This window comes from Equus caballus, chromosome 19, assembly GCF_041296265.1.
Source record: "Equus caballus isolate H_3958 breed thoroughbred chromosome 19, TB-T2T, whole genome shotgun sequence".
Taxonomy (NCBI): domain Eukaryota; kingdom Metazoa; phylum Chordata; class Mammalia; order Perissodactyla; family Equidae; genus Equus; species Equus caballus.
Genome location: NC_091702.1, coordinates 33,774,495 through 33,799,867, shown reverse-complemented (window position 1 = coordinate 33,799,867; position 25,373 = coordinate 33,774,495). Strand labels below are relative to the sequence as shown.

The following is a 25,373-nucleotide window of genomic DNA, read 5'->3' as shown; positions in this document are numbered from 1 at the left end:
CTTATAGAAGAGATGTTCAATGACTATTGGTGATAGCAAATGTCTCAAGCTAGTGTGTCTGCACACCCCACACCCTACTCCATCTTCTGTATTTAGTCCAATATGCAATGCTGCCTCTTTTCCAGTTTCCGTGCAGTGCTGGCCACCAGAAGCACCACAGCTGGCATACTAGCCATCACCTCTGGAAGGAAAGAGCTCACTTTTAAGTCAAGATAGTGGCTGAGATAACCTGATCAGAAAGAACAGCTCTGATAACCATATGGTACAAGCATGTGTCACTGAAAATATGATCACCTTTACAGTTGATACCAGAATTCCTCTTACGTTTTGTTTCTGAATATCTCTTGAGAAAATATTTGGAGTAGAAACTCAAGGGGCATGAACAGCAGAGATGGGAATAAAAACACAGGAATTTGGGGTGAGGGAAAAAACAGAAAAAGAGGAGGAGGACGAGGAAGAATATGGCTAAACAATTTCACAATCTGACAAAATTTTTAGGACAGGGATGGATATCTAACATGTGATTCCAGTTGTTCAAAAGGTAAGCTGCTTCCAATTTCCTAAACCTTTAGTAAAGTCTCTGACATTCACCTTGACTTTGGATGAATGTTTTTGTTTATTTGTTTTGTTTTTTAGAAATCAAGGAAAGGTGTTGCCCTTCATGTTTGGGTGAATGACAGGACAAAGACAAAGGAAGAACCACAAGATGGTAGGGATGGGGGCCAGGAATTTTTCTGTGTGTATGAGAAAGATTGTCCCTGAGCTAATATTGTTGCCAATTTTCTTCTTTTTGCTTGAGGAAGATTGTCTGTGAGCTTACCTCTGTGCCAATCTTCCTCTATTTTGTATATGGGACGCTCCCACAGCATGGCTTGATGAGCAGTGTGTAAGTCTGCGCCCGAGATCTGAACCTGTGAACCCCGGGCCACCAAAGCAGAGCATGTAAACTTAACCCTCCACCACTGGGCTGGCCCCTGGGGGCCAGGAATTTTAGGAAGGCAGAGCCAGAGTGGCCATGAAATTACAAATCTCCCAGGAATTCACTGAAGCCTTAGAAAGGATATTAGACTTTACAGGGCATAGAATTTCAAGCCATTTTTATCGAAATTTTAGGGGGCAGAAAAATCTCTGCTGGAATATGGTCTTCAGGCAGTTTCTAGAAAAACAGCTACAGGAGATGTTTCCTCAAATTGTGTATAGACTATCGTCCCAAGAAGCTAATGAGATTAAGATAATTTCCAGTGAAGACTAGATGTGTAACTAAATGTTTCTAATTGTGTAATCTTCCTCTAGATCTATTCTATTACCTTTAGATTCACGTGAAAAATGATCTCTCTACATCACGGAGGAAGTTATGCTTAAGCAATTGTGAAATTACGGAAGATTTCTCCCCAAATTTGCTGTTTCTCATTTATTTTTATAGAGGAAATTATACTGTAATTATTCAGGAAGTGATCATCCTGCTTATCTGTTTAAAATATGCTAGATCTTCATATATATGTATGTTGACTGACTATTAAAGAGAGATTTCTGTCAGTCAGCTGACCTTTAGGTGCCAAACCTGCCAAACAATGTCACCAGAAAGCCAAGATCCAGAATGTACTACCCATTGTTTGGTAATAGTCTCTGACAGTATCTAAGGAGTAAATGCAGGTTTGGTTGAGCCCCATGTAATGCTGTTCTCTCAATCAACAGATCAAAGATATGAAGTAGGAAGAGTATTTGAGCTTTAAGAGGCCAAAGATTGACAATCAAGGGTTGTTAGACCAAAAAAGAATAAGGGAGAGGGCCAAATTTGGGCCTTAATGTTTCCTCTTTTGTGCAAAACATGTCCGTGGATCCTAGCACAATACTTACAGAAGGAAGCAGGAAAAGGAATACCTCCCTCTGGTGGTGAGGAATCAGATATCACAGATGAGATTCTTTTAATTCTAGAGGAAATAAACCTCCTGATATCCATTATGGGAATGGGAAACTTAAAGAGAACCTTCTGAAGGTTGGAACCTAATAAGAAGTAGATTTCCAAAAAGAGTTTCCCCCCGTGGAGAGGGAACAGGATGTTGGGAATACACCAGGTACTGATTAATAATGTATTTTCCCCAAAGGTATCATGTTCCTGGTAGATGTTAATTTTGGAGTTCCATCACGTATACTTAGAATCTTTGTGTAATCGAGTTCCAATTTGCACTAAAGCTGCCATTCAGACACGTCTGGGCATATCTGAAGAAATGGAGGGTGGGCAAGCCTGAAGCAAATTTGCAGAGACTAAGGAGCCTCTGAGAGAAAACACGTCATGAGGGAAGGAGGATTCTTGTCTGAGTCTGCCTATAACAAAGCCACCCTTTTAGGAGTGGAGAGGCATTTCTCTTCTTTTCACTAAAATACCTGTCAAACACTGGGCCATAACCAGCGCCATTCTGTTACCTTTGACAAAGTGTAGAAACTCAACAGGGAAAGGAAGAGTGCACTGTCTGAACAGAACAATGTGCAGCTTTGGAATTGTGAGAAGTCCAAAGCTTCAGTTACAGCAAGAAATAGCAGCTCTCGGTGGGTGATGGCAGTGCCTTAAGGATATGGCAGTATCCCCTGGACATCTGTGGGGGACCACAGTCTTTTAGGAGAAAACAGTGCTAACCAATAAAGTAATACTCGGCAGATGCTAGGTGGGAGACTGCTTTGTCTAGCCAGAGTCAGTGGAAAGCAGACGTTAATAATGAGGCTATTTGAGATCCCCACTCTTCACTGGGGATTCCTTCAAAAATGTATGTGGGGGGTGGAGGGAGGGTGCTTCACAAGGTACTTAAGTCAGATGTAAGCAAGTAAGGGAAAAATCCAGTGAAACTTGGGTTATTACCATTAATGGGATCCTCTTTATGTCCCAGATAAGGCCTGGGAAAGGCTACAACATCTAGAAGGTTTCTGTCTTCTCCAGTCTTCTAGTTATTCAATCAGTAGACTGAAGCTCTTGCACCCAAACCTTGCTTCTTTTCTCTCCCGTAATATAGGTGTGTCAGATGAGGTTGAATTAAAGGATGAAAGGGTGAACAAAATGTGGTATATCCATTCAACAGACTATTATTCAGCAATAAAAAGGAATGAAGTTCTGCCAGATGCTACAACATAGATGAACCTTGAAAACATGCTAAGTGAAACAAGCCAGACACAAAAGGACAAATACTGTATGATTCCACTTAAATGAAATATCTAGAATAGGCAAATTCATATAGACAGAAAGTAGAACAGAGATGATCAGGGGCTGTGGGGAGGAGGGAATGGGAAGTTATTGCTGGGGTAATAAAAACATTTGGAAATAGATAGTGGTGACGGTTTCATAACATCGTGAATGTAATTTACGCCACAGAACTATACTCTTAAAAAATGGTTACAATGGCAAATTTTATATTATATATATTTTACCACAACTTTTAAAAAGTAAAACAAGAAGTTGAGGCAGTTCCAACCTAGCTTGAGGAATAGAGAAACAGGATGTTGGGGGGCTAAGAAGGGGGAAGCATAGATTCTGAGCGAGAAAAGCCTTAGATGTGTACGTGGTCAAGTCCAACGCTTGATTGGCACATGAGTCCTCTTTACTGCCAGGTATCAGCACCCAGCTTCTGCCTAAGCACCTCCTCACTCATGACAAGATTACTCTTCAGGCAGCACAGTCTGTCCCTATAGTGAACTTAGTGTCTCTGCAACTCCCAGCCCATGAATTTCTGGGTGGTCACAGTGGCCATCAACAGGAAACTGGAGTGGTGCAAGGTCTTAGAAGCAGGGCGCATGACCCACCTAGCAGCTGGGATCTGGGACTGCGCTAAAATGTTTTCTGAAGACTGATATCAAATGTAATTGAAACCAAGAGCAATAATTGCCTACTTGCAGAAATGGGTTATTGTCTAGGAATGAAGCAATAGCCTTGGCAGAATCTAATATTGTACTGAAATTGGTTGCTTTGTTCATCTGTTCTATATATGCTGCATCTTTATACATGTGCTGTTGATGCAAAACAGATGAAGCATTTTCTCTCAGGAAGGAGTCAGCTGGGCTCTTGGCAGCACTTTTGATTGACAGTCTGAGAGGAAGGTGGAGACCAGAGGCTAACAACCATCGACTGATAACTGATGCTGAGAGCACTGTGTCAGTAGGCAGGGGAGGCCTCAGGTACAAGACTGATCTAGAAAGACAAAACCACATGCCAAACAACCAGTTCTTCCCCACTGGGGGAGGAGAAAGTCAAAACACAATTAATAGGAGTTCCCTAGCTGCCATCTATCCATCTCAGATCCATCAGAAAAGGTACCCAGAATGTAACAACCCAAAGAAAGCTTATGTTTGTAGCTTTGTGGGAGGTGAATGGAACATCGACAGTCCCGCAGTTCTTTACAGTTTACAACAAATACACGTGCATTTTTATTGTCTCATTTGATCCTCACCAAAACTCCACAAGGAATGGAAGATAAGATTATCTTCAATGTTTAGATAAGTAAGCTGAGCTCTAGAGAAATTTAGTGACTTATCCAAGATCACAGGACAGGGATTTAGGCTAAAGGTCTGTTGTTTTTCCCAGAACTAGCTAGTTCATAAATACTTTATTATCTTTAGCCAGAGATAGTCCGAATATCAGACCCAGAGACAAACCAGCTTTTAAGTACCTGAAAAATTCTAGGAACTAGCAAGCGTAGCAGATTTGGGGCTATTTAAGGAGAGGTGAAATTTTACGTTGGGAGAATAATGTGGAAGAATGAATGAATATTAAGAGACATCCAATGCACTAAGTCTTCCCCTTCTCTTCCTTCCTCTCCCCTTCCTCTCTCTTTTATATTCGTGCTCCAAAAGAACCTTTTCTTTTCTGAATTCAGTTTGAACACTGCAAGTATAGATAAAAGTGAGTTCACATAAATGAGGGTACTGACCGTGGGGGCTGAGCTGCATTACACGGTGTTTTGCAGATGGTGGGTGCTCAGAAAATGTGGCACTGGCTTCAGAAGTGATATTCTGGGAGCACTCAGGTAAAAATCTGTTTAGAATTTGAAGTTTCCCAAGTATCTACATTTATACTGTCTCAATGGTTTGTGACTTAGCACTCTCACCAAAAACTGCCTTTCTGAATTGTGGTATGTATAGTTTTATTGTAAAGGAAGCAAAGCTGTGATTGCAACTGTATCCTAAAGTTAGAAAGTTTGAAACCATACCCTAGAGTGTACTCACTATTATTCACTTTCATTTCACAAAAGGACCTAAGTCTTTTTTCTGAATACTAACAAGAGAAGATTATTAAACAGATTTCTTATCCAAGGCCCCATACCCACATGTATTTCAATACATAGACAATAGGGTTTTTCGGGGTTTTTTTGGTGAGGAAGATTGGCCCTGAGCTAAGATCTATGGCAATCTTCCTCTATTTTGTAAGTGGGACGCCGTGTCAGCAAGGCTTGATGAGTGGTGCGTAGGTCCGCGCAGGGGATCCAAACCTGTGAAACCTGGGCTGCCAAAGCGGAGCACACGAACTTAACCACTACACCACCCAGCTGGCCCCAGATAGGCCATAGTTTTAATAGTTCTGAGGGAGTTTATCTGACTGCATACCAAAGAACATAGGAAATGGTATGAAGTCAACCTCCTACCTCCTCTGATTTTCTCTAAAATCAAACACTTTACTTACATAATAATTCCTCAGAAACACTAAAAAACTACAGGGGCAAGCCTGACTATTTCAAAACATAGTTGTGGGGAGAGCTAAGTTTGTGAATCGTGGAGAGTGTGTTGGAACTTTGGGCAACAGGATAAGAGTCTCTGATTCATCAGTCTTTAGAAACTGAAAAAAACCTTGTGCCTTTATTAAGATATTCCCCAATGTCTGATGGGTGGAGTGTCTCTCTGTTTATCAGACACCCGGGAAGCACGTACTCCCAGCCTCGGATTGGGGCAGGCAGGAAAGCATACTGGAGGATTCCTTAACTCCCAGGGATGATGATGCCCCACCCAGTCCAGTGCTCTTCTCAATACCTACTTTCCAGGTAGGTACACTCAGTACCCATTGGAGATGAGGGCTATGAGGGGTGGATTGAGACACCAACTGGAAATGAAATGTCCTCTCTGAGAATGAATCTTTGAAATGATACTGGAAGTCAATGTGGAGATGGAATTCATCTTACAAAAATTCATTTTAGAAACACAGTAACATAAAGTGAGACAAAGCTATATGAGAAAAGATTAGGTAATACTGTAGTTAAATTCTCCAAGCATAAAGCTATAATTTAGGATCATCACATTTACTTTAAAAGCTATAGTTTCATCCCATTTTACTCCTTTTGCTATTGCCTGGGCCTGGTATGGATAAGGACCTCACATATACTTATCTCCCACCACTCCCCATCCATATTGATAGTGGTTAGACCTTATGACATTTGCAGCATTTTTATTTAACAGTCACAAATTCTTCCCCTCTCTGCACCTATGCCCTTACAATATGCTGTGGCAGATTCTCTTGTCAAGAGGTAAAGTCTGTTCTCAGTCTGGTTTGGCCTGTGACTTGTTTTGGCCAATGAGATATTAGCACCATGATGTACACATTGGCTTGAAAATCTTGAGCACTGGGGCTTGCTCTCTTGCTGCACTTGTTATTGGAGAACACCATGTGAACAAGCCAAGCCCAAGCTCGCCTGCTGAAGGATAAGAGACCACTTGGAAGAGAACTGAGGTGCTCTAGTTAACAGCCAGGCAATCTCCAGACTTGTGAATGAGGCCATCTAGAACCTGCCAGCCTCCCAGCCAACCTGGCCACTGACTGCAGACATGTGAGTGCGCCCAGTCAAAGCCAGCAGAAGAAGTGCCTAGCCCAAATGGCCAAACCACAGAATTGTGAGCTAAACAAAAGCTTATTGTTTTAAGCCGTAAATTTTGGAATGGTTTGTAATGCCATAAAGGCCAACAGATAAATTAAATTATATTTTATTTGGTGCTACTGGGTGACACATAAAGTTAGAGAAAAGCTTCTCTCTGGGCCTGACTCTATCGTGGGCTCTCTCTGGGATTTAACTCCCCTCCTCTGTACTTTAGCTTTTCTACTTCAAGGAAAGCAATACTTTCACGAAGGTCAGCAGTAATTCTAATTCACATATATGTACATTACGGTTTTCATATTCTCTTTTCCTCTTTCTCTTCAACAATTTCCAGAACCCACTATGAGGATGACATTCTGATATACGTTCTTTTCAAATGAGATAATAATATATGTTAAGTGCTTAAAAAACTCCAAAATGTCATATGTGTGAGGTATCAGAATTATGGTTTCATAGTGAATAATTGATATAATTGTTATAAGAATCAGAATGGCCTCTTCTAAGAGTTACTCTTTCTCATTGAGAGTTCCTTGTCTGTCTGTTCACTAGCACATGGTAGAAAGTTTCCAGACTTACCTGAGACTTGAAGTAAGTTTCTTGTGGGGTGGCAAGTACGTCTGCGGATGCGATGTCTAAATGCATGAGCGTCTGCCGAAAAGAAGGTCGGTTGCGAGGTTTACTCTGCCTAAAAGTAAAAAAAAGACAGCTTGAGCATTTCAGAAGTAGTGTCCAGGAGGATGAAGATTTTACTCTACATTTACTGAAGCCTACTGTTTCAAGATATAACAAATTCTTTGTTTACAAACAGCTCCAAGGCTCCCAGTCTTTATACTACCAGATGATTCACTCCCAATACACATTAGAGACTTCCCTGCAGCTTTAGAGAAGTTTTAAATATGGTTTTGAGGAAGAAGGTAAAAGAGAATATCGGCAGAAATGTATTTCTTACCATGTCTGTTTCATAAGGATTTTGAATCCATCAGGGCAAGTGGAAGGAACTGGAAGGTGTAGGCTGTTGCTTCCAACACCCCAAATAATGGCTGAAGAGTCTACATCTTTGTAAGGGATCTCTCCTGTCAGCAGCTCCCAAAGCACCACTCCAAAAGACCTACAGCAGCACCAGGAACATGTACGGACGATATTTCAGGAAGACAGGTTTGTATTTTGGTTCTTTATTAATTTCTAATCAAATATGTACTCAGTTTTAAAATTCTAATACTGCTGTGAGAAAAACAGAAACAGCCAAGTAAACTCTGAAAAAAAAATCAGTGAGGGGGTAACCAACACTATCAGACATCAAGACATATTATAATGAACCCTGGTGCATGAACAGCTGGCCAGCCTAGAGGGATGGAACAGAAATACAGAAATAGGCCAAATACATACAGGGAATTGAGTACGGGATACAAGTGACATCTCAAACCAGTGGGGGAAAATCGATTACTCAATAAATGCTGTTGGGACAACTGGCGAAAAAATTAAATCTATACTTCATCTTACATCAAGATAAACTCTAAATGAACTAACGATTTAAATGTGAAAAATGAAACCATAAAAATTCTGAAAGAACGCATGGTAATTTTTTTTAAATAATGTTAGAGTGGTGAAGGCTTTTCTAATTATGAAATCCAGAAGCCATAAAAGGAGAGATTGATAAATTAAACTGCATTAAAAAAAATCTGGTATGGAAAAAAAACTCCACCATAAGCAAAATAACAAAATGTGGAAAGTATCTGTAATTCACATACACAAAAGGCTAATCTCCTTAATATACAAAATACTCTTAGAAATTGATGAGAGTAAAGATCAGAAGGCTTAGCAAAGGATAAGAATACCTCACAAATCATAAATTACAAATGGTTTGTAAACATATGTAAAAAATGTACTAGCTTACTTATAAGAGGAATGCAAATTAAAACGATACTCAACATACCATTTTTTACCTATGTGGTTGGCAAAAGTCCAAAAGTTTAACACATTTTGTTGGTGAGACTGAGAAAACATTCTTATACATTTCTGTTGGGAACATAAATTGGTATAATCCCTAAGGAAGACACTTTGGTATAATTATCCAAATTACAAATGATCCACATTTCTACTTTATCTTATTTACTCTGCAACTTTAATATATGCTATTATTCTGGTTTTAAGCTTAAAAGTTATTAGTAGCCAATTTTAAGAATGGAAGAAAGCAACTACAGGGAAATACACTGTTAATAGCAAACATTTGTAACCTCAGAGGAAAATCTGACAAAGCACATGACCATATCACAGCAAAGCACATCACTAATGTACATAATGATGGTCTGAGTCACCAAAAACAGGTAAACTTTGTTTAGTCTATTTTATTTAAGGTGAGAATTATGTAATACATTTCAGAAGGACTTTTATACTAAATGGTTATTTGAAGTAAACTTTCCAGAAAGTTCAGCATATTCTCTGAGGGTCCCAAAAACTGATGACTTACTGAATGGATATTCACTCTAATTCCTCTCCCAATCCCTCTCACCATTTATCATCAGACTGGGTAGTACCTCAGATAATAGGAGACTGAAATCAACCAGAAGTGAGTAACCCTAAAGAATATTTTGGGAAAGTAGAGTGTTGAAGGAGGAAAGTGCTAATAGGGTGAAAGTGGGAAAATGCTTTCTAGGTGGCAAAGTAGGCGCTGCTCACCATATATCGACTTTTTCAGAGACAGGTTCATTACGTATCACCTCTGGTGCCATCCATGCAACTGTGCCGGCGAAGGACATCTTGGTGCTTTTATCGCTGAGTTCTTTAGACGTACCAAAATCTGAAATTTTTACTGCATCTGTGTGAGTCACTAAAACACTTTGAAAAGAAATAAAGAAAACATCCAGATCATTAGTCCTAACGAAAACCACGACTTGACTTGGCGACTGAAGATTTTGTTTGCTGCCTCCTACCTTGTAGAATTCAGCGTGCGAGTTCCCATGTTACTGGGGCAATAGCTATATACTAGAAACAGCATAACTCATACTGGTGAGGCAGCATAGCATAGTGGGCCTTTTACACCTGGTTTTCTCCTGCCTCCACCACTTACTAACTGTGTGATCTTTGCCAAGTTACTTAATTCTTCTCATCTGGAAGATGAAGACAATTCAGGTCACAGTATCTTATCCACAATTCAAAAATGCAAAAACTCTGAAAATGATGTATAAATATTTTTTTCACATTTATAAAGCAAACACTTTATTTATCCCACATTGTGTGACTGTCATAGGTTTTGCTACAGATATATAAATGTGGCTGATTATAAAGGCGTTGCCCCAGACTTCGCTGGAGATGTAAGGTAATGCACTATGTTACTTTCCTGAAATCATTGGGCTCCAAGAGTTAGGGATACGGGATTATGGGCTTGTAATAACGGCTTCATAGAATTTTTGTTTTAATTAAATGAAGTAAGAGACGTAAAGCACACATGCTCAGTAAATACTGGTCTCCATCCTTGCTGGTCTCAGACAACCCACTAAGAAAAACACTTCTTGTAGGGTCAGCCCCGTGGTCAAGCGGTTAAGCTTGCACGCTCCGCTTCGGCAGCCCAACGTTTTGCTGGTTCGGATCCTGGGCGTGGACACAGCACCACTCATTAGGCCATGCTGAGGCAGTGTCCCACATGCCACAACTAGAAGGACCCACAACTAAAATATGCAACTATGTGCTGTGGGGATTTGGGAGAAAACAGAAATAAAACCCCCCAAACCCCGCCCCCACCCCCCCTCCTTTTAAAACACTGTTTAATCGTGGCCAACTAAAATCCGGCATGGGACATGATACTAGGGATGCACTACATTAAAGGTTGATGAGTATGCTGGGATTCCACTAATGTTGATAAGGAGAAGCAGGAATAAATTTAAGCTTAAGTAGATTCCACACAAGTCATGTTTTACTTTTCACAGTAGTTATCTGAAATGTGATGTGGGGCACACTGCTTTTGTTAGCCTTAAGATGAATACAATTTGGTAGCAGGCAAATCCAAAGTATTAACATCCTCACACACTAGATTGAATTCACTTGAAATAACCTGTTTAGAACTTCAGAATGTTGATGAGTTAGGGTTTCAGAGGCTTAATGATGTAGGGACCTATTTTTAACAATAAGAAGACAATACTCAAACTGCATCAGAACTGAGGCAGCTAGAAAACAGGAAACTTCTCAGTCTACCTCCTCCTTTCTCTGCTTGAATCAGGGACTTCATATTTGCACTGCTCCCTGCTACTGTCAAATGGCTCTCTACTTACCAAACAGCTCCGGGCTTACAATTGCTTTAGAATACCTACGTCCACATCCTACCCTCGGTTTTGCACTTAATATGCAAAATTTACATAATTTAGGAATTTTGATTTAATGGTGTTAGTTTTGGTGAAAATGTCTAAGGATTAAAATACCATGGGATATCTGAAATAATTGGAGAATTGATGAAAGTCAGAAAAGGTGATAAGCCCCTAGAAAGAAGAACACCAGAAACTTCCTCTTCTGCCTCTTTTGTGCTGCTCATTATGGGACCTATTGGCATGACAAGAGGAAATGGACATGGGAGGAGACTAGAGAAGATATGATGTTGGAACTTTTTTGAAATCTTCTCTGAGACAAAGTTGGGGTCACAGAGCCTAAAGATTTAATGTAGGTAATGAAATCTCTCTTTACAGCAAGCCAGTCTGATCTTTGTCTTCTCAAAGTCAGCCTGCAACCCAAAGAGCCAAGGCTCAGGGTGGTGCTGATAACAGGGAAAGAAAGGCTTACTGGGTAACCAGCTTACTACTCTAATCTTTAAACGACAGGAGTTTAAAGAGAGTAGTACGTGATTTTATATATTCTAAAATTTCCTGACTTCTTCCTCTAAAACTAATTCTCAAGAACAACGTGGTTGAGACCATTCAAAGGGGCCTTCCGCAAGTATTTCATGTACTTTATGTGTATGTAGCGGATGACAAAAGGAGCAGGTTGTGTTGAGAATGTGAACAGAAGAAATGAACACTATAATAAAGCTTATATGCAAATAAAGCAAGGAGGAAGCTGTTCATGAGCTAATGTAATAAACATTGTTGAGAAGTATGGTGATAAATATGAGCTCCTTTGAAGCTTATAACCAAGGACTGATTTGTATCTTCCATGGAAAAGAAACAGGATTCATTGTGAATCCCTCACCTTCACATAATGAGATAGGATGCAGTGGTCTTTGGTCTAAAAGTTCTGGGTTCAAGTCCTATCTCCATAACTTTGGGCTCTGAGCCCTAGTTTTTATTACATAAAATAAGAATAATGATACTTCTTGCATCTATCCCACACAGTTTTTGCCAAGATCAAAGCAGATGTGTTAATGGATATTAAAAAATGTTATAAACCATCAAAGCGCTATACAAATATGTTTTTGAAAAAAGATTAATTCCTCTCTGGTTCTCTAAACCAAGATGTGATGAGAAATAATAAAAATAATATTTAAAAAATAGGAGCTACAATGAAATATACCATTTTACCAATTCCTTTCTTTCCTTCACTCAATTTGGGGAACTGAATAAACACTCCTCTTAATGTGGTTATTGTTAGCCAAAGAATCATTTTGAAAACAGAGATTACTAGAAATAGCTCTGCTTCTCTTAAATGACCAGTTTATATTATTGGATGGACACTGTGAACCTTGTAACTCTTTATTTCCTTCTTTGCTTAGACTCTCGGAAGCTCAAAGCCAATAACGTAGTCCGCCTCCAATGACTGTACAGAATCTTATGGCATACACTTTGTGAACAAGCTTTAGTTCTAGTGTTTTTATTTTCTCTTTGCCTCTGTTTCATATTCATCCATTGTTATCCTGTTGTATATATTTCTGAAACTCACTTTTAAAAAAATTTCCTTTTTTGGAACACACTTGGAAAACAACAAATCAAGTCTTCAACTGGGAAAGTTTGGCAATAATTACCCGAGATGGAGAAAAATGAATTCTTCAGTTAATAATGAATTTTGTTTCACGGTTGTACAATTAAAAAGCAACAGAAAGGGGAAATTACTGTCAGGTGTCTGGACATATCTGCCATATAGTAAGTAAGTAGGTCAACAATAATCCCCCAAACATGCAGATAGAATTATCCACTATGCTGATTTAAACTGAACTGAAAGTATGATGTCTGAAAACTTCAACTATGTTGATAAAGTTCCTTATTTCAAAGCAATAAAACAAAATGACTAAAAAGTTAGCTCCAGAACTCACTTAGGTGATTTGAGATCACGATGAATAATTTTATGGAGGTGCAAATAATTCATTCCGCTTGCAATTCCCGTGGACCAGTCTACTAGCAATCGAGGCGTGATCTTCCTGCCAGCTCGCAAAACCTCGTAGAGCTGTCCATGGGCACAGTATTCCATGATGATACAATAACATGGGGCCTGAGTACAAACACCCCTTTCAAGAAAACACAAACACATATATAATACACACATACATACAAACATACGTGTATACATATTTATATTTCAAGAATATTTAATAGGGGCCAGCCCGGTGGTGCAGCAGTTAAGTTCGCATGTTCCACTTTGGCAGCCCAGGGTTTGCCAGTTCGGATCCTGGGTGCGGACCTAGCACCACTTGTCAAGCCATGCTGTGGCAGGCGTCCCACATATAAAAAAAATAGTAGAGGAAGATGGGCATGCATGTTAGCTCAGGGCCAATCTTCCTCAGCAAAAAGAGGAGGATTGGTGGCAGATGTTAGCTCAGGGCTAATCTTCCTCAAAAAAAAAAAAAAGCGTGTGTATTGTGAACAGTCCTCCTGGCTAAGGAAGGCTATAGAGGCCTCAGCAAATAGTAATCTCCCTGAAGAAGGCATTAAAAGAAAAAGAATATTTAATAAATTTAATAAAGACCAGTTCTCCATCCATATTATTATTGTTTTTTTCTTCCTCCCCGAAGCCCTGACATAGTTGTATATTCTAGTTGTAAGTCCTTCTAGTTCTTCTATGTGAACTGCTGACACAGCATGGCTACTGACAGATGAGTGGTGTGGTTCCCTGCCCGGGAACTGAACCTGGGCTGCCAGAGAGGAGTGTGCCGAACTTTAACCACTAGGCCAGCAGGGCTGGCTCTACCCATATTGTTTTTAAAATACATATAGATAATCTTTCCTGATCCTTAAGTTACCATTAAGACCCCTCTGGTCTGCAGGTTTCTCTATCATGCATACAATTTCACTTCGTTTCGGTCATTCCAGATATCTACAAGCTGAGCTGTGTCCAGCGCTCTTTCTGTGGGACCGTTCCACTCTGGGACGAAGAGCGCCCTTCCCTGAGACTTGTATAGGCTGGATCTTGTGTTGTTTTACATCGTTAAGAATAATTTAAATATCTTCCTTTTAAAATTAAATAGAAGGTTTTATGTATAGCATACAGAAAGAGAGAATGCAAATAAATTATTGCTATTTTTACTATTAGTGGTTGAATTTTAAACTACTCAAATTTAAGATAACTAACTAGACTGAGGACCAAAAAAGAGTCTATTTCCTACAGTATATAGTCTTTGAAAAACATTTCTGTTTAGAATAAAAATGTTATATAATGTATTATACATCTATGCAGCCTATATTTCCATCACTTCCTACATCTTCCATGAAGCCTTTCCTGATTATTCCAGTCTAAAAAGATCTTTCTCTTCTCTAAATTCCTATGCTACTTAGCAGCCATTAGTTTTTTACATGCAGTTCTTTTCTCTCCATACAGATTAAAAGCTCCTGGAAGGGAAAGGTCTTCAAGTTCTTTTCTTTCTACCACATGGCCTAGAAGTTCCCAGCAAGTCCTTAACAAATATTTAACTTCACCTGAACTTTCTTTACTGATAAAGCCTTCACACAAGCATGTACAGAGGCCAGAGGTAGGAGCAAGGGCACTAACGTGAAAGAACATCTATTTCTCAGGCATGTTTACATGTTTATGTAATTGTTTCATTTAATCTGCCCCAAACCGTTGTAAGACAGATATTACCTTTTCCGTTTTTACAGGTAAGGCTCAGAGAGGGAAAGTGACTTGCTCTAGATCAGACAACTAATAAAGGACAGAGCTGGGATTCAAATCCAGTCTGTCTAACTTCAAAGCCCGTGCTCTTTCCACTCACTGTGCTACACTGCCTCCCTTTTAGCTTTTTAACTTCTGTACAGACAAGCATACTGGGGATTCCTATATTAATATTGTTACCTTATACGAGTGGGAATATCTTATTAACTCTACTTCACAGTTTTGTTCTGAGGAGGAGGAAAGGGAAGAAAAATTACCATATGCAGTTCTCTGTGTCTCATCTCTTAGTGGTATGTATGCCTTCCTTCAAAACTTTCTGGAGAAGTTATGAAAATATTCTATCTACCAGACTCCCAGCTGAAGTCCTCAGCCGGCTACGAATTTGTGCCCTATCTCTTAGGCTGTTGTAAGTGATGAAAGAATTTAGAGGCCATGACTTGTGATCATGCGAAAGTCTTAACAGCAGCAGGTAAAGAAGAAGTATAATTAGGCTTCATTTTCGCTGCCTTGATGTGCCTGTCAAATGCCACAAAGCTATTGCTATTACTCCCCTATCATTTCCTAAGCTACCCAGAATTCTCATCTTGATTTTTAATGAAAAATCTTTTTCAACTTTCTGTTACTTGACTTTTAGGAAACCTCAGCGGAGCACAAGTATACAGCAACTACAAACAAACAATTTCATTTCATTTCAGAGAAATAATGACCAAGGAAGAAATAATGTAATGTGATGAAGAAGCAAAATAAATATTTGTTTGAAACTAGTGAGCATCTTATTCAACTCCGTTTGACTTGTCACACAAACATAGACAGAAAGGGTCTAACAGTGATGTTATGCACTTTTCATCTTTCTTGACTGAGGAATGAGAAGCAATCATTCCATCAGCCCTGTACTATGACAAGGCTTCTTAGTAGCTATAAATAGCAGCTCTATAATCACTTCTAATTGCTACCTTTTCTTCCCCTTGGCACTCAATTCCATTAGGAACAGTTAGGTTGGGTTTTCTTAAAAAATTACTTTAAAAAAATTGGAAGAAAAAAAGAATATAGTGTTCTTTTCTTGCACTTCCCCTTCTGTACGTGGTTCTTACTAACTTCAAAAGAAGCCATAAGCACAGAAATCAGTATCCAGAGAGACACAGTAAAATCTCATCATGCCTTCATATCTTCCAGACGGTCCTGAATGATTCATTGGCCAAGCAACACATGGCACAGATGGCTGCAAACACAACACTGCACAATGCCTCAAGAGCATGGTGTAATGGGCAGGGACACAGTCTCACTATTGTTTTCCGTGGAGAGGTAAAGACTATTCAAGCATCTTCAGGCTAAAGAGTTGGGCACCAGCAGGGCAATACTTGTTCAAAATGCTGAAAACTGCATATGCAGGTAGGAGGGGCAGAAGGGTGAAGTGGGGAAAAGACTGGGAGGAAAAAGGAAAGAAGCAAAAGAAAGGAAGGAAAAATAAAGCTTCTCACACCCATCCTCTTAGGACACATTTCTACCTTCCGTTACCCAGGACATCCTTCTGGAAAGCCCTTGTATCTGGGATTCACAGCCTAGTTCATTTCAGGAGGCCAAAAAGCCACGCTAATCTATATAATATTCAGTGTCTCAAACCCAGCATCCTAGTGATCTAAGCCTAAAAGTTTATTTAAATGGAAGGCTCTTCCTCTCATTTCGGATGATGTAGCATCCTGGAAGTGATGACCCTCTCAGTAAGTAAAATGAAGGAAAGAAGCAAGTCTCTGATAGTCTGTCTGCTTAAAAATAATCTTCCTATTGTCTCTTGAAATTTATCATCTTTGGAAAGATTATAATTGGTCTCCATAGCATTTTGTTTTAGTCTTACATCCTCCTGGCCCTACTAGGGCAACCAATGATTGAATCAGTACAGTGACTGAAGCTCTCTCCCTCATCCTCTGCATGGATGTTCCTTCTACAAGGAAATGAATCCAAGCACTTGGTTTAGTATCTCAGTTGAATGCTTCTCACCTTTTCACACCTCTTCTCTCTAATAAGGCGTCTTGTTTGGGAATCAAAACTCAACTTCAATACTCATTTAAACCCAATCTACAAAACCTGTACCCAAGGTTTCTATTCCTTACTTTGGGGATGTGATTCCAAGTAAAAATAATCATATGACATGTTTAGGTTTATAATGAGAGTTTTATTAAGAAAAGGATCTCTCTTGGAGCTGGGAGAAATTTCTCCTAATTCAGGGAAGGGAGATGTGTAAGTTATTTCACTTTTAATGTGACCTCATTGGTCGTACTATTTTGCAGGGTGGAAATATATATATAAAATATATAACAAGTTCTAGTTTCTAAACTTTCATCCCACCTAAAGGCTACCTTTCCTGCTCTTCACCTTCCCGCCTCTAAATCCACTCACCATTTATTTGTTCAAGCCTAGGGCAAAATTTGAAGGCTGGGAAAAGAGAAAACTCAAGGGAGAAGTGCAGGCAGAGGAGATTACACATATTTAGAGCTCAACACTGCCAAATTTGGTGATTTCCACAAATTTACCTTTGAGCCTCCCCCTTTTGCTAGGGATCCCTGCCAATATTATAAAAATAATGGTCTAAACCAGAAAGATATGTTCACACACTCTTGAAAACAACTACTTTGTGAAAAACAGCACGTAACTTACTATCATCAATAACTCTACTATCATTAGATTTAGAAAGCTGAGTGTTTGGCATCACTTGAAAAAGGGATCTAGCAAAACCTGAAGCACAGAGAAACACTCTGAAGGTAACTGTTATTACAAGTCAATATTTAAGAAGGCATACTAATAGAAACTAATAAAAAATACGTATCTATTAGACAGGGACTAATTATTCTCTGATCACTTCAGATGTTATCTTTGTTTATTGAAATGAATTTTAGGACGTTCAGATTATCTCGAAGTGATCTCTGACACCCTGTTAATAAATTAAGTTGAGGGGCCGGCCCATGGCTGAGTGGTTAAGTTTGCGTGCTCCACTTCGGCAACCCAGGGTTTTGCTGGTTCAGATCCTGCGCGTGGACATGGCACCGCTTGTCAGGTCATGCTGAGGCAGCGTCCCACATGCCACAACTAGATGGACTCACAACTAAAAATACACAACTATGTATCAGGGGGCTTTGGGGAGAAAAAGGAAAAATAAAATCTTAAAAAAAAATTAGGTTGATTCAGCAGATCTTGCTGCTGGGCAGAAATCCACCTTCTCTCTGTCTGTCCCATGTACATCCCTTCCAAACAGCATGCGCTCTGGCAAAAAGAATTGCTAGATTATGAAATTGTTAAAGACATGACTGTAATTTAATAGTTCTTTGGTACTCTCCCAAAGCACCTAGCACAGTGCTAAGTCAATAGAGTGTTCTTAACAGATATTTCAAAGCAGGAACTTAAATGTATATATTAGGGGGAAAGAAAATCTCTCTATTTCTTTAAAAAAGAAAAACAATGCCTTGACCTACTTGAAAGCGATGATGTTAGGGTGCTTCAACTTCCTCAAATGCTTGATATCCGTCTCATTCTGCTCTCTCACTTTCTTGATGGCCACCTCCTCCGCTCGGAACTTGCCCAAGAAGACAGCTCCTTGGGCTCCACTACCCAGCCACTGCAGCTCTGAGATCTCCTCAAATGGCACTTCCCAAGTATCTAGGCACACAAGCGAGAAACAAGCTTCAAGAGATCTCAGAATTTGCCCAGGGACCATTCTACAAGGCCACTCCGAAGGCACCAACTTCACCATCACCCAAAATGACCTCTACCTTTTGTCTCCCACCTGGTAACTAGCCAAAAGATATAATCTTTCTATGGACCCTGATACTATAGATCAGATATGCACATGTATTAGTATCAATTTTTAACCAGTGAAAACAAGCAGATCAGAGATCTCCAACACACTCTCCTCCAAACAAAACACATCCTGACTCTCCCGCAGCCCCACCTCCTCACTGCAAGCTTGCATGTTCAGTCAGTTCACCCATTTGTCTCTACACCACTATCCCTACCCTGTCAGCTATTATAAGTGTTGCTTTATTCCTCTTTGAATTTCTAGTGCAGATGCTCAATTAATCCTTGATGAATGAATTTTCAATGATACTCTCCTAAGGACCTAATTATCCATAATACTTACATAGTATTTACCTTTTATTGAGTACTTACTTTATGCCAGACACTAGCATAGTGCTTTACATATCTCATGTGTTTAAATTTTACAATAATCCTACAACTCTGGCCTTATTATGGTTATTTAAAGATGAGAAAACTAAGGCATAGGATAGTTAAGTAACCTACCCAAGGTCATATAGTTGGTAAAGGGCAGAACAGGGCCTAGAAATCCAGAATTGGCTGATTCCAGGGACAGTGCTTTCTCCACTATACCACACTGCCTCTCATGAAGTAACTGAAAGGGTCACTAGTTATGACATGCTTACCCATATAGATGCAGTATTTTCAAGTTTCTCTTTTTCTTAGAGTTTGATTTTTTGCACCAAAAACGTAACAATGGTCATTTCTAAGTGTTGGTATTATTGTTGATTCATATTATGTTCTTTATCCTTTTCTGTATTAAAAATTTTTTTACAATAGGCTATATTACTTTTATAATGAATACAATGCTACTTTAAGTAAAGCACTTCAAAAACTGCATCAATATGTGCTTTAATCTCATGAAACTTAAAAAGAATATAATCCACTGATCCTTCTCCTTGTCCCACTTTTTACCAGTGCATTATCACTGCACTGGCCAGAAATGAACATCAAAGAGCTCAGAGCCCCATGGAGTGAGGAGAAGGATGATGACAGTGTCAAAGGTTATGAGAGATTCTCATCAGATCACCCGTCGGTAAAAGGCCACTGTTTGCGGAACACTGAACAAGGTAGTGTGGAGTTAGCTTTGAAGATATTCCGGTCTTGAAGCAAATCATCTCACTTTCTACTACGCTGATGAAGCAAGAGCAGAAAGAGCTCATCAGTATCTAGCAGGGGACCACACTTCCTTCTTTTCTAATTTTCTCTACCATAAGAGAAAAGAAATTCTGTACGTTCTTAGTAAAATGTGGTTTTCCATTACAATGGTTAAAACATGACCTTCAAAATAAGCAGAAAAAATTATAGTGAGGGTGGTTTAGAGCAGGGGCATTCGTCCCACTCTTCTGATATGAACAGTATTAAAGGTGTCTGCTCTACTGAAATTCATTAGATGCTATATAAAAATAAATCTCTCTAAATACAAATAGCTCACAAATACGAAATCACCAAAGAAACAAACGATACCAAGTGAGATTTGGGGGAAAACAGTAAGTTACAGACTTCACTGTTTTCAACATCTTTATGGTTTCTAATGGCTGACGTGTATGAAGTGGCTCAAACAGTCTCACTTTGGTCCCCACAGGCTTATTGGTGCAGCTCGCACAGCACGGGAGTATTGATGACACACTGTAAGAGAGTGTTACTCATTAGGGGTCCAGAGAAGAACTGAACACAGTGTCATTTTGACCTTCTAGGGGTTGAATAAAGTCCTATTCCTGGATTCTGGGCAAGAATATAATATTTCTCTGAATAACTTTGTTAAAGTCCAAATTATGCTAATTTTTAATAAAATAACTTAAAATTAGACAATCTTTGAGTGTCTTTTTTTCTTATTTACTCAATCTTTATTTACTGTTAAATACTAGAAACATTGGAAAATATAAGAAAAAATAGAAAAACACATATTTTATCTGAAATCCCATCCCATATTCAGTTTTCATCTTCTCGCCTAGTCTTTGCTCATATGTATACAGTGATGTAACAGCTGTGTGGGATGTAGATCAGGAGAACAGATTAGCGGTTACCAGAGGAGAAGCAGACGGGGCATAAAGGGACACATATATATTGGGATAGATAAAAACTAGACTAGTGGTGGTTATCACGATGCAATCTATAAAGAAACTGGAATATAATGATGGGCACCTGAAATTGACAGTGTCATAAGCCAATATGACTTCAATAAACAAACAACAACAACAACAATAAACAGGTCTGTGATTGCACTGGGATGGGGTAGCAGAGGTCAGAGGTGAGAGAAAGGGACAGGAGGAAATTTTGGGCAGTGATGGATATGTTCATTATCTTGATTGTGGCAATGTTTCAAGGGTATATACATATGTCAAAATTTATCAAATTGTATACTTTAAATATGTATAATATATTGTAAATCAATTATACCTTAATCAAACTGTATCAAACAAAAAAGTTGTCTGTGATGTATAGTTTTTTCTACTTTTTTGTGTATTATGTATTGAGTTTTTATTATAAGCTTTAATAATTGTTTACTGTACCCTCTTACCTTTTTTTGTATTTAAGTTTCCATATTTTCGTTTGCTAATTTAAATTTGACATTTTTTTCCTTCTTTATATTATTTCCTCAAGCTTAATCCTTAGGTTAAAGAGTACAATTTCCTGGCTCTTGGTATATATTCCAATCTGCTATCTAAGAGGATTTTGCTAGTTTTTGCTGATGGAAGCAACATAGGAATTTGTCCCTTTTCCTACAACTTTGCCAGCAATGAATATTGTCAATTACTTTTTAGTGCTCATTTAATTAGGTATAAAATAATGTTTCATAAGTTTGCATTAATTTGCCAGTGATGTAGAATATTTTCTCTCCATTTGTTTTAATACTCACATCTGCTTTGTATGAATTGTTGAATTTATCCTTTGTCCATTTATCTATTAGGGTCTTGTAGTTGTCACAAACCTGAAGGAGCTTTCTTTCTATTACTTTGAATGCATGAAAGGACTATTTTATAAAAGCCTTTTTCTTTCATTATTTTTTGAACAAAATATTTTTATAGTCACCTGTCATTTCTTTTGTAATTTCTTCTACTGCCTAATCTATCTTCTAAGAGTGATCTATAGTTGATTTCTTAAAAGTTTAATTAATAATTCAAAGAGACTTATGCACCCCTATGTTCATTGCAGCACTATTCACAATAGCCAAGACGTGGAAGCCACCCAAGTGCCCATTGACTGATGACTGGATAAAGATGTCGTATGTATATACAATGGAATACTGCTCAGCCATAAAAAAGACGAAATCATCCCATTTGCAACCACATGGATGAACCTTGAGGGCATCATGTTAAGTGAAATAAGCCAGATGGAGAAAGACAAACACCATATGATTTCACTCATATGTGGAATATAAACAAACTTACAGACAAAGAGGACAAATTAGTGGTTACCGGGGACAGGGGAGTGGACAGTGGACACAAGGGGTGAAGGGGCACACTTATAAGGTGTATGATAAATAATAATGTACAACTGAAATCTCAGTATGTTATAAGCTATTATGACCACAATAAAAAAAAAATTTAACCCTTACATCTAGCTGGAGTTTATCTTGGTGTATTATGTGAGGACAGATGTAAATTAAATTTTCCATATTGTTATTTAGTGATTCCAAGACAATTTGTTAAATAACCCTTTCTTTTCATGTCATTTTATAATGCTTACATTGTAACTTATTATCTTTTTTATAAATATGCCTTTTAGTATTTTTATAAAATGAGAAATAAATTATTAAAATACAAATGATAAATATATTTGGTACTCACATACCAAAGGCTGAAGATATTGTCATAAGAAAATATCCCTCTACGAGCAGTAGCTCATGCCTGTGTTATTCAGCTATGTTCAGTCAAGTCTTAATTATCCATGGAAAAATGTAAGGGATAGCCTTGGTAATTCAAGAACACAGAATGTAAAAGAAAGTAGTACTTAAACACCTTCCCATCAATCTTTTTACTAGAACTGATTACCAGAAGTAAAATTGATCGATGTGATTTAATCCTCTCTGTCCTGTCCCAACATCCAGGAGGGAGCCAAGGAACAGGAAAACATCAGAAAAAGAACATTAGCAATAAGGATGTGCAAAATTGGAGGCCTAGATCACTGACGAGCAAGATAACTAACCTCATAATAATAGAAACGGCTGTGCTCTCTCCAGGGTTAGCCCCAGACTTTTTGCTGCTTTTACATCTGTCCCACGGGTACTCTTTCCCAGCTTTTATCTTCTCTCTGACTCATCCTATGACTACTGTCTTAATTCCAATATCCACCATGATCCCTAGGACTGAGAAAAAACCACATGCCCACCCACTTTAATGCATAAGTTCTTCTTTGTTTATTCATACACGTCTATGACAATACTTGCTTTGAGACTAGGAACTATTTGGCAATAAAAGATGCCAATTACACATACTACCTTACTTGGACTTCACTACCAACATACTAAATGGGAGATGAAGACATCATTAAAATTTTTTAAAAATCTAGTGAAATTTCCTCATAAGTACCAAATGCAAGCACACATCTGTTATATGTGCTATCCTGTGGTTGACTATAATCCAGGATTAAAGATTAGCTCCCTGATCCCAGAACTGACAAGGAAAAAACTACACTTAGTTTCTGGCTAGCAAACCTCCTTCGTGGCCCACAGCAACACCAGCCCACAGTAAGATTCTTGTCATCTGCTGACGAGTCAGGCAGCTGCTGTACCCTGTAAGCTTAAGCTGACCAGGCCTGTTTCTTATTTATTCCTGAAATAAGCCTTTCTGAAAGTCACAGAATCAAGTGGAAGACAAATTAAATACAAGTTTATAGAACAACAAAACAAATTTTTAAGCCTCCTTTCAACAGATACAGGATGTTATTTCTCTTTATGAGTCTCAACCTCAATGTTGCATTTAGATCCTGAGACCTTCAAATTACTACCAAAATAACTGAGATTAGACAAGTTAAGACCCTAAAAACCAAATGTAGTTTATTGCACAAGTAGATATTAGTAGGTTTTGTGTCTAAGCAGAGAAGAGGAACTTTCAAAAAATAATAAATTAAGGGTAGTTATCTCTGGTTTGGGGATGACAAGTGATTTTTATTTTCCTCTTTGTGCTTATCATTATTTCCAGTTTAAAAAATAATAATACTGTTTAACATAGGAGTCTCCAACCTCTTTGTGACAAGGAATAACTTTTTAATTTCCTTGAAACCTTAAGATCATGGAGGGGAAAAACGAGTGGAATGTGCAAGGTATGAGAGTATGCATGAAAGAGGGAAAGATGGACAGACAAAACCCAGGGACTGACAAAGAATTTCTACATGGAGCAGGGATGAATGCTGTGGTCGACAAATCTTGAAAAGTATACCTGGAATTGATAGATTTGTCAGTAAATCCCAATACATTTGTGGGGAAGGGAGAGAGGGAAGTTGGTATTGGTTTAGGAGAAAGTATTTCAGAAATAGGAAAAGTAGAATCCGTGAAAAAAGTGGTTAATGGTGACTGATGTTGATTGGCTGTTGTGGAAAAGCTGTCAGTAGTCTTGACTAAAAGAGATGAATAATTTTTAAGGGAGGGTCATAGACTCCAACATTGTTATAAAACAAACAAAACAATCTCATTTCTGGTCCATGGTTTTCCTTTCCAGAATTTCTTGATGAGATAACTCATAACAACGGGATTATTTACATAAGGCTACAAAGATATGCATCAAAAGCCTTAAAAACAATAAACCTTTTGAACTCAACCACACTTCTTCTAGGAATTTATCCTAAGGCGTAAACAAAGATGTGTGCGAAAATTAAATAACAGACAGATTTTCGTTGCAGTGTAGCTTATAATCACTAAAAATAGCAAGAAAAGTAAGTGTCAAGGAATAGAGTATTGCTTAAATAAATATTGGCACGTTCACATAAGTTAATATTATGCAGCCATTAAAATGATGCTGAAGAAATATATTTCACGATATGGGAAATGTTCATAATATGAAGTAAAAAACTTACAAAACAGTATGATTATTTTTTTAAAGCACACACACACAAATAGACTAACGTGATATATACCAAAAACATTAGTGGTGGTTATTCTCAGGAGACTGGGAATCATGGATTACTTTAACTATTTTTTGGAACTTGCCTGTATTTTCCAAATTTTCTACATGAATTACTTTTGTTATCAGGAAACAAAACTTCTTTTAAAGAACATAAGTAAAGTTATAAAGAACATTAGGGCCATGTGTTTTCTTTGCTTCAAAAGCATAGGGCTTGAATTGGACTATATGAATATACATGTTACACAACGATGGGAGCTAAAAATTTACTTTTTAAAAAGCTGTGGAATCTAGAAATAATAAAGCTTCTCAAGATTGGTTAGATATTTTGTTTTTTTTCTCAAAATGTGAGCTTTCTGTGCCATGTCTGTAAGAAGATAATTCCTTTTTACTAACCTAAGACAGGTCTGCAATCTTCAGGCTTCTGTCTGATTTTGAATTAGTCCAGTGACCATCAGACTTTCTGATTGTACAAACTTTCAATAAAAAATTTTTAAACAGGCACTCACTATGTGATTTTTTAATAAATTATATAGCTGTACAACTTTATTAAAATACCAACTATATATGAAAACATGCATGAAAATAGAAATTGTAAATGATGAGATAAAAGGAATAGGAGCTCTAACATTTTCTTCCTCATAAC

The 25,373-nt window shown here is 38.2% G+C and overlaps 1 protein-coding gene across 15 annotated transcripts in view; it reads right to left on the bottom strand.

Moving 5' to 3' along the window:
* The window catches only part of MAP3K13 (mitogen-activated protein kinase kinase kinase 13), a 165,042-nt gene that overhangs the window by 18,419 nt on the left and 121,250 nt on the right, over positions 1 to 25,373 (bottom strand). For all 15 annotated transcript variants that reach the window (XR_011428778.1, XR_011428777.1, XR_011428779.1 and 12 more), the window contains 5 exons: positions 18,326 to 18,509; positions 13,072 to 13,263; positions 9,519 to 9,677; positions 7,792 to 7,950; positions 7,419 to 7,527 (listed from right to left, as the gene is read on the bottom strand). Coding sequence is in view for 11 of the 15 variants with exons in the window: in XM_070242661.1 (XP_070098762.1) it covers positions 7,419 to 7,527; positions 7,792 to 7,950; positions 9,519 to 9,677; positions 13,072 to 13,263; positions 18,326 to 18,509 (803 nt within the window). In the remaining 4 variants the exon portion in view is untranslated. The remainder of the gene's footprint in view (positions 1 to 7,418; positions 7,528 to 7,791; positions 7,951 to 9,518; positions 9,678 to 13,071; positions 13,264 to 18,325; positions 18,510 to 25,373) is intronic.